General features: G+C 41.0%; 1 protein-coding gene across 1 annotated transcript in view; it reads right to left on the bottom strand.

Annotated features, from left to right (window-relative positions):
- Window positions 1-6713: 6713 nt before the first annotated feature.
- rpf2 (ribosome production factor 2 homolog) overlaps window positions 6714-9987 on the bottom strand; it is a 13571-nt gene continuing 10297 nt past the window's right edge. Inside the window, exons 9-11 of the mRNA XM_016523670.1 lie at window positions 9687-9789; window positions 9469-9613; window positions 6714-7036 (exon numbers count right to left, since the gene is read on the bottom strand). Coding sequence (XP_016379156.1) covers window positions 6860-7036; window positions 9469-9613; window positions 9687-9789 — 425 coding nt within the window. The 3' untranslated portion in view covers window positions 6714-6859. The remainder of the gene's footprint in view (window positions 7037-9468; window positions 9614-9686; window positions 9790-9987) is intronic.

Here is a 9987-nt window from a genome sequence, read left to right as displayed (position 1 = left end):
CTTGCTGTTTATTAATCATTTGAAACTAGCAAACTAGCAGCTCCAGTAGTAAGATTAAAGGATTTATCTTGAACTCTGTCACGGAAATTATGTATAAACTCTAATCAAACAATTTAATAATCAATTTACAATTAATTTATACCCGTGTTTTACATTGTGCTGTACGCCATGGATGAGCGCTTTGGATTGATTATTCAGCTGCGGGCGCCATCTTCTGGCGAGATGCGGGAGTTCATTCGGCGCGTGACTCTCACGGTGCATTATGGGCATTCTCTAGCCGTTGAGCGTGCACCAGTTGTACACTCGTTTTTGCAGTGCATTGTGGGATTGAATGAGTGCACTCGAGAACGTCCACTATGGTTTCGAACACCACTAAAAATGGCTGTTCCCTCAAATAGTGCCCTATTTAAGGGTATAGGGGGCGATTTCGGACAAAGCCCTGCTCTCTCCCAGAGAGTGTGCACGCACTTAAAATGTGTCCGATGCAATCGCGAATCTCTCCTCGTGCTCAAACTGTGTCCTTTGCACTTGCAAATCTCTCCGTGCTCTTGCGCTAGAAATGAATTCTTTTCACACCTGGATTAAACGTTGTCAAAAGTTATCAACAAATCAGACTTCCATGACTGACCGATTAAAATGCTACGTGAAATCTAATTAGCTGGAATTCTTTTGACAATCAAAGATGGATCTTTAATTTCGTTACAATTTAATATTTAGTCATATTAATCAAAAGTATTTTAGAAATGGCTGGGATTGGGGTGCTTTAAATTTATTATTTATTATTACAATGTAATAAAGCATGTACATTTATTAGTTACATTAATGTAGGAAATGTAAAAAGAAATGCAATTTCTGGATTTAAAACCCACTGTAATATTCACGTAAGCACTGAATATTTGCGACAGTAATTTACGGTTCCTATGGCAAAAGATTGGCAGGGATTGGCCAGTGATTGGTAACATGTGAATGTGGCTGCAGACCGTGGATTAAAGCTGTAAGTTTTGTTCGGTACTCACTGTTAGTCTCCTTATTTCAGACTGCACGCCCTGTGTAACAAATGTAACCAACTAAGAATAAGACATGGTGTCAGAAGAAAAGTTTACAGGAGTACCATCGCCGCACATGACCTGGGAATTGTCTAACTTACCGGATGCATGGCGTTAGTTCAGACAGCATGCAGAGCTCATGCTCACGGGTCCATTGAAGAAAAGGGGGAAAGACGAAAAGTGCAGTTATTTGCTCCTGTGGATAGAAGAAAAAGGAAGAGATCTCTCTAACACCTGGGCGCTGACGACAGATGAAGCAAAGGTACTACTGCAAACATACTACGACAAGTATGAAGCATATGTGATGCCCAAAACGAACGAATGAATTTTCGCCAGATATAAATTTAATGAGCAAGTACAAGGAGCCAACGAAAGTTTTGACCAATTTGTGCCTGAACTAAGACTACTAGTGAAAGACTGTGCTTATGCAGACAGCGAGGAAATGGTTAGAGATTGCATTGTGTTTGGCATTCACTCTCCACGAGTGCGGGAGAAGCTGCTGAGCATCGGCTCTGAGTAAACCCCGGACACAGACACGGATAGAGCCAGAGGCAGTGGGCAAAGAGGCTTCTCATGATGAGGAAGACCAACCTGCAGAGTTTTTCCTGGATTCAGTCTTGCAAAAAGCCATGTGACACGGAACAAACATTTGCAGATATACTGCTGGGAAAAGAGAACCTGGAAGTTAGTTTCAAGATGGACACTGGAGCACAGGTAAATGTCATTCCACTGCACACATTTAATAGACTAAAAGCTCAGTGCAAGCTCACACCGAGTAGGCACAGCCTCACTGGATATAGTGGTCAAATGCATGCAGTAAAAGGGACATGTGCGTTACCCTGCAGATACAAGGACAAAGAAACACTGATAAGCATTTACATAGTCAACACACAAGCACCACCTGTGTGAGGTCTATAAGCATGCATGGAACTGGACTTAATCAAGCTAGTGCTCTCAGTAAATGCACTTAAAGAGGACAAGTCCATCCTGGAGGAATATGCTGATGTATTCGATGGCATTGGATTATTTCCAGGGGAGTGCACAATCCATCTTAAACCCGATGCCCTCCAGTTGTTTATTCTCCACGAAGGGTACCTCTGGCTCTACGTGGCAGACTGAAAGAAGAGCTGCAAAATATGGAGAAACAAAGAGTCATAGCAATGGTAACAGAGCTCACTGACTGGGTAAACACACTTGCAGTCGTGGAAAACCGAGGACCCACAAACTCAGAATATGCTTGGATCCGCGCCACCTCAATAAAGCAATCAAGCGTCCACACTACCCCTTACCAACAATAGAAGACATCACGCCCAAGCTAATGGGTGCGAAGTACTTCAGTGTTTTAGATTGCCCGTTCAGGGTACTGGGCAATAAAACTCAGAGGAATTGTCCAAGCTGACGACATTTAACACTATATTTTGACTTTAAAGATTTCGGCATCTTCCATTTGGCATCATTTTAGCTCAGGATGAATTTCAACGCAAAATTGACGAGACAAAGGTCTAAATGGTGTCATTGCGATCGTCGATGGCAACGGACGAACCAAAAACGAGCATGATGACAGCTTTCACATAAAGTGGCAAAGGTCTCATGAGAAAGGCGTGAACCTCAACCTTGAGAAAAGCATCGTGAATGCCACTGAAGTTCGCTACTTCAGTCCCTGCTTATGCGCTAAAGGAATCAAGCCAGACCCTGAAAAGGGTGCAGTGATCAAAAAGATGGTTCCACCAAAGAGCAAAGCGGAGCTCGAAACAGTCCTGGGAATGGCAAACTACCTGTCCAAGTTTGCACCCTGCTTATCGGACATTAATGCACCACTTCGTCAGCTGCTCAAACAGTCCAGCGAGTTCATATGGGATTCCCAGCACGATGACGCATTCCAAAAAATGAAAGACCTTGTAACTAAGGAATCTGGACCAGTACTTGCATACTATGACCCACAGAAAGAACTGCACGATACGGCCACGGTGCAGTCCTGCTTCAGGACAGAAAGCCACTTAGCTATGTGTCAAGGTCACTGACTGAATGTGAAGTTAGCTACGCTCAAATAGAGGAGTTCTACACGGTCTTATTCGGCTGCAAGCGCTTTAATCAGTCTGAGTATGGCCGAGAACTCAGTGTGGAGTCTGATCAAAAGCCGCTCGAATCAGTGAAGAAAAAACCTCTAGCCGCAGCCCAGCCACGACTTCAAAGAATGATTCTACAACTCCAGAAATATGACATTACCATCACACAGGCCAAAAGGAGATTCCAGTGGCGGACACCCTCTCTAGAAAGTCCATAGAGACAGAGCACGACAATCTCAGCGAAGAAATGGACATGCAGGTTCACATGGTATACAAAAACTTACCAGCCAGTGACACAAAGCTGCAACAGATCCGTGCCGAGACTGAATCAGACAGCCAGCTCGTCCAGCTCAGACAGGTGGTCCTGGATGGATGGCCTGGAGAGAGGAAGAAATGCCCCGCAGACATCAGCGATTTCTGGATCCTACGAGACGAACTCTCATTGACTCAGTGTCAATGTGTATTGACTCAGTGTCTCATTGACACTAAGGAGCCCATGATTCCTCACGAAATCCCAACCAGACCAAGGCAGGTGATAGCTTCCGACCTCTTTACCTGGAACAACGAAGAATACATGGTTACAGTTGACTACTATAGCCGCTTCTTTGAACTGGACAAACTCAGCACCATCACGGCTGCCACAGTCATCAGCAAACTCAGTCATTTTCGCGAGACATGGCATCCCAGAGAAATTTGTCTCCGACAATGGTCCACAATATCGAGGCAAGGAGTTTGAAGACTTTGCAAAGACATGGGGTTTTTCGCACACCACCACTAGCCCCCATTACCCCCAGAGCAACGGTTTGGCTGAGAAGACTCGAGTATAGGAATACACCTGTTGACAACTTCAAGTCGCCTGCACAGCTTCTCAGGAGTCGCAGACTGCTATCCATACTGCCAAGAACTAACAAGTAGGATCGAGAACCGGTCTAAATTTCCAAAAACCGGGTATTCGATAAGACACATGCATTTTGTTTCCACTTAACGATTCATGCATTCGCATTTTAATGTGATTTTAAATGATTTCCAAACCAAAACACATGCAAGCGTTTGATGTTAAAGAGACAGCAGCCTAATTAACGTGCTGCCTGTCATTAATGTTAATCAAAGAATAAAAGAAAATCATTCACTGATCTTGACAGAATATCTTTCGTAACTTTAATGAGGATTAATCTATATTTTATTTATATAAAAAGAAAACTAAGCAGTTTTTAAATTTTTGATTTCAATTTTTGTACCTGAAATTAGTAATTTAGTTGTATTTTTTGTGCTATCGCTAATTGCTTTGTTTGATCCTATTTTATTACTGACTGTTTACTTGTCTTTAACAATTTATTGTTAGAAATGTATATTAGTCTAGTTGTTTTGCTGTGGTATTTTTGTTAAAACCATAGGCAAGTTCCTCTCGTAGGCCTAAGTGTTCTGTAGGCTGCTGCTTTTTGCTCTCGTTATTCAGCTGCAACAGAACGCTTTGTAAAAATAAACAAGAATAAATATGTTTGACAACTAAATGTTTGAACACATTTTTTTTTATTGCTTTTTTTCATTTTATTGGAATCCAAACTAGGATTAAGAATTGGAATCGTCAGTTTCACAGAGACAAGCTCCAGAAGGGTAAAGCAGCAGCAGCAGCAGAAGTATAATGATCGCTCAGCTCGTCCACTGTCACAGCTTCACACTGCACAACTCGTTCCCATACAAGAGCATGCTGTTGTTGTTAAACCTGCCAATACAGAAAGATCCTATCATGCTCACACTTCAGACTGTCAGGTGTATCGCAGAAACCATCGTCACCTTCTCAGCTCAAAAGAGGAGCCTGTGGAAAATAGCTGCATTTCTGCAAACACTGAGGAAGAGCAAAACAGCAATGCCTCGTGGATGCTTCAGGTACAGGCTGAAGTACCAGCACAGCATTCAAATACAGACAGATCCAGCCCATACAATACATACCAGCTCATGTCGAGTGTGCGATCAAGAGCAATTCTTGATTTGTGATTTGTAAGTCACCTGGGGTGACGGCAGATCGCTGCCCCTGAGAGAACGGAATATAATATCTGGTATGGGCTGCCTGAGAAGAACCGACACTTTGTTCCTAAATATTGTTGCATAGTACCTTAAGTGTCAGTGTGTGTATATATATATATATATATACACTGCAGTGACAATGTTTTTGTTGTTGTTGTTTGTTCTTTCAAAAGAAAGGAGATGTAATATTCACATAAGCACTGGATATTCGCAACACTAATTTAGGGTACCACGAGAGATTGGTAACATGTGAATACAGCTGCATGTAAGAGATTAAAAAGTTTTGTTCTGTACTCACTGTTCGTCCTCTTATGTCAGACTGCACGCACTGTGCAACAAATGAAACCAACTAAGAACAAGACACCCACCATCCAAAGTCTAATGCAACACATTTGTGAGCGTCACACCTCAAAAACAAACAGAAAAGCCTGCATTTCTAGTCATTTACACATTTGTATGTTTATTTTGTCTATGCTCTATTTTATTCAGTTTTGTACAATTCATTTATATTTTATTTTTACTGAAGCTCACTTGCACTCCTATTTTATTAAACTGTTTATATATATATATATATACACACACACTAGCGGTCAAAAGTTTGGGATCAGAACGATTTTTAATGTGTTTTAAAGAAGTTTCTTCTGCTCGTCAAGGCTGCATTTATTTGATCAAAACTACAGGATAAAATATAATATTGTGAAACATTATGTAAAATAACTGTTTTCTATGTGAATATCTGTTAAACTGTAATTTATTTCTGTGATCAAAGCTGAATTTCCAGCATCATTACTCCAGTGTTTTATTCTTTCTTTTTTTGAAAGAAATTAAAACTTTTATTCAGTGAGGATGTGTTAAATTAAGAAGTGATAGCAAAGATTTATATTTTGAATAAATGCTGTTCTTTTTAACTTTTGATTCATCAAAGAATCCTGAAAAAAAATATTGTTTTCCAAAAAAAAATGTTTATCAAAACTTGATAATGCTAATAATAAATCAGCATATTATACTGATTTCTGAAGATCATGTGACACTGAACACTGGAGTAATGATGCTGGAAATTCAGCTTTGATCACAGAAATACATTACAGTTTAATGTATATTAAAATAGAAACCATTATTTTATATTGTAATAACATTTTGCAAGGTTACTGTTCTTTTTCTGTATTTTTGATCAAATAAATGCAGCCTTGATGAGCAGAAGAGACTTCTTTAAAAAACATTACACGTCTTACTGATCCCAAACTTTTGACCAGTAGTGTATACACACACACACACACAAACTGAACCAAAACTGAAAACATCAGCATTTTGTAAGTCAGAAATTATTTTTTGAGAATTATCTGGAATGGAAAATTAAAGACACCTCTGTTTAAAAAAATAATAAATACATTCATTCTTCATTTATACTGCAAACAAAGCCTGCACATTGGTGCTCAACAAAATGATATGTTTTATACAGCATTTGATCCTGACTTCCAGTATCTGCTGTTACTGTGGAGCAGCGTAAATGTTTCCCAGGTCTAACTAGTCTAACTTGTTCTGTCTAAAACCAAAACAGAGATGCCAAGTCATAGAATATGAATTAAATGCATTTTATTATTTTGTAGGAAAATCCCAATGAAATTTCATTCGGTCAGAATATTAAGCTTGCAGGAAAAGCCAGGACTGAATTCAGTGGAAGCGTCTCTCTCTCTCTCTCTCTCTCTGCAGTCGTCTGCGGTGTCACTCGTCCGTCCGCGGGGCTTTGGCCGCCGCCGTCTCTGCCGTCTGCTCTCCCCTCCTCTTCCTCAGGCCCTTCATCTTGCGCGTCTGCAGTTTGTCCAGGTCCTGCTTCTGCATGTGCAAGCGGCCCAGTCTGGTGCCGAAAGCATCGTGGGAAATGTTCTTCTTCTTCTTGGGCTGCGAGTGAAACAGAAGCACACGAGGATCACGGATCCGCACTGACATCAGGACCAGAGGAGGTTTTCTGTCTCTACTCACTGATCCTGATGATGTCTGATCTCAATCTAAAGCGCTCAGCTCTCTGTTTGAGAACATCAGTGTCATTAACCTGACAGAAAATCAGCTCTGAGGTGAGGGACCCTGAACTTCACTCATTCCTTTTTTTAGTTTAACACTAAAAGCAGAAAAATTAGAAAATGGCATCTTTTTCGTTTTGTCAAAACATGGACATTTCATCAGCGCCACCTGCTGTCTTGTCAGAGAATCTGCCTCTCATTTAGAGCTGCTGTTTCTCTCGTGCATGCAGATGTGTTTTCTAGCATCATTTCACAAACCTACATTCAGCGCACTCAGTTTTTGCTTCACATTTTGAAATGTAGCCTAGTTTACATCATGTCTGCAGCGGGTGCCTCGGAGTTTAAATGGAGAGAGCACAGGCAAAGACTTAGTTTGTATGAAGAGAGTTCCTGTATATGCATTTATTTGATTTGGGATTCGTTTTAAAATTGCAGTTGTTATTTGACGTATGTCAATTTCACAAAGAAATGTGCAGCATTTTGACTGTGAAATAATAAAATAACCCCTTTTCATTTATAATTTGTCTTCAATATTTTGTTGAAAACATTGTGAGAAAATCAAATTTTTTTTTAAATGTGATAAATTGTATTTTTTTAAAAGCCTCATTGATGAAATCAGTATTGTGAATTGCATGGCATCATGAGTTGAGGCAGTTGAGAAAGTTCAGCTGAAGTGTTGATGTAACTGAACTGCATACGAGTGAAATTACTCACTACAGCTGCAAATACATTTCAGTTTGAGAGAACGGTCTTGCTTCATTTCAAAACTGTATTTTGTGTTTACTTAGGATGCCTTTATGTTATGATTTTGTTTTCATTTCTGAAACAATTTTGTATGAGATGTACGTGAAAACAGAAGACATCAGCACAGCTTAATTAGAGCCATTCATCCACTTTGTGTATGTATGTTTTAATGTTACATATAAAAAAAATTCACACACACACATACATACAGTATATATATATATATTATAAGAATGTTAAATCTAAGTTAGGTTTCTGTGACAGGTAGGTTTAGGGTTGGTGAAGGTTAGGACCATACTATAGTGAGTTTTAACATTAGGGATATAACGATTCATTCAACTACACATCACATTTATTTTAACAAAATGTGGTTTAAGAGAAATTAAAAATGAATAGGCGTGCTTTTATTGTTGCTTGGACAAAATGCTGCACATTTCTTTGTGAAATTGAAATATGTCAAAATAACAAAACTAAATAGAAATTTTAAAACGCATCCGAAAATAAATAAATAAATCTGCCACTGCATTTTAATCACCATCCAAACAAAGACGCTCCATACATGCAGCATGAGCAGTATTTAATCTAAATTAGATTGAATAATTTGAAATCTGAAGCAAATTCAGAGTGGTCTGACTTTAGCATTGTGAAACTATACTACATAAAACATATCTGAAGCAAACAGCAGAAGCTCTGAATGAGATGCAGATTCACTCTCTGACTGCAGGTGGCGCTCATGAACAGCAGCGATGCAGCGTTTCCCTGGTTACCGCTTATAAACAGCAACAATACAGCGTTTCCCTGGTTACCGCTTATAAACAGCAGCGATACAGCGTTTCCCTGGTTACCGCTTATAAACAGCAACAATACAGCGTTTCCCTGGTTACCGCTTATAAAGAAGCTCTGAATGAGATGCAGATTCACTCTCTGACTGCAGGTGGCGCTCATGAACAGCAGCGATGCAGCGTTTCCCTGGTTACCGCTTATAAACAGCAACAATACAGCGTTTCCCTGGTTACCGCTTATAAACAGCAGCGACACAGCGTTTCCCTGGTTACCGCTTATAAACAGCAATGATACAGCGTTTCCCTGGTTACCGCTATAAACAAAGCAGCTGCACTTATAAACAGCAATGATATAGTATTTCCCTGGTAACTGCTGTAAACTAGGAGTGCTCCGATTGATGGGCTACCGATCACTATCGGCCGATAATCGCGTTGGGATGATTGATCGGCGGTCTCTAAAAAGGCCGATCTCATAAAACCGATCTCAAGCTGATGACGCTGCCATGAGAGGTTTGGCACGACATGCAGCGGCACCGTCTCAGTCTCTGTCCGGCGCGGGGGAAATAATTATAATGCTGAAGATGAGGTACTCATTTCACTGAAATATTTGTAGTTGGACAATGTGACACATGTAGAATTAATTTTCAACTGGCTCGGGGTGCATCGTTACATCCTTAATTAACATTCTATAAACCATTCTTTACTATTATTTTTAAGATGTTGTCCAACTAAAGGACCCCACAAAGTAGCATGAACAAGGATATGTGTGTGTGTGTGTGTGTGCTACCTTCACTCCTCTGGGCTGTCTGTGAGCGGTTCTGTACAGGTCGTCTGAGGCCATGTGGTTTCTCCTCATGACGAAGTCAAAGGAAGGGCCCATGTCCTGCAGCTGGATCCGGGGCGTGCGACAGCCGGACTTCTTCAGCAGCACTCTGTGAACACAAGCAGAGCGTCAGGAGAGCGACAGGAGTGATGCAGCCGTCTGACGGACGGATGGGCTTTTACTTGTAGCTGCGCAGGTAGATCTTGCCCTCCAGCGCCGTGAAGTGAAGCACGTGCTCGAGTCCAGCCAGACGCACCGCAGACACCCGCGGCCCACAGAAGAAATCTGAGAGAGAGAGAGATGCTCAGTCCTGTGTGCAGCACACACTCACTCTCACACTCTCACACTCACTCTCATCACTCTCGCTCACACACACACACTCACTCAACTCCCTCTCACTCACACACTCTCACTCACACACTCACTCTCACACACACACACACACTCACACACTCACTCACTCTCACTCACACACTCACTCTC

Source organism: Sinocyclocheilus rhinocerous, unplaced genomic scaffold (genome assembly GCF_001515625.1).
Source record: "Sinocyclocheilus rhinocerous isolate Xijiao unplaced genomic scaffold, SAMN03320098_v1.1 scaffold210, whole genome shotgun sequence".
NCBI lineage: Eukaryota > Metazoa > Chordata > Actinopteri > Cypriniformes > Cyprinidae > Sinocyclocheilus > Sinocyclocheilus rhinocerous.
The sequence above is the reverse complement of the archived record's forward strand: the minus strand, read 5'-3'. Positions and strand labels throughout refer to the sequence as shown.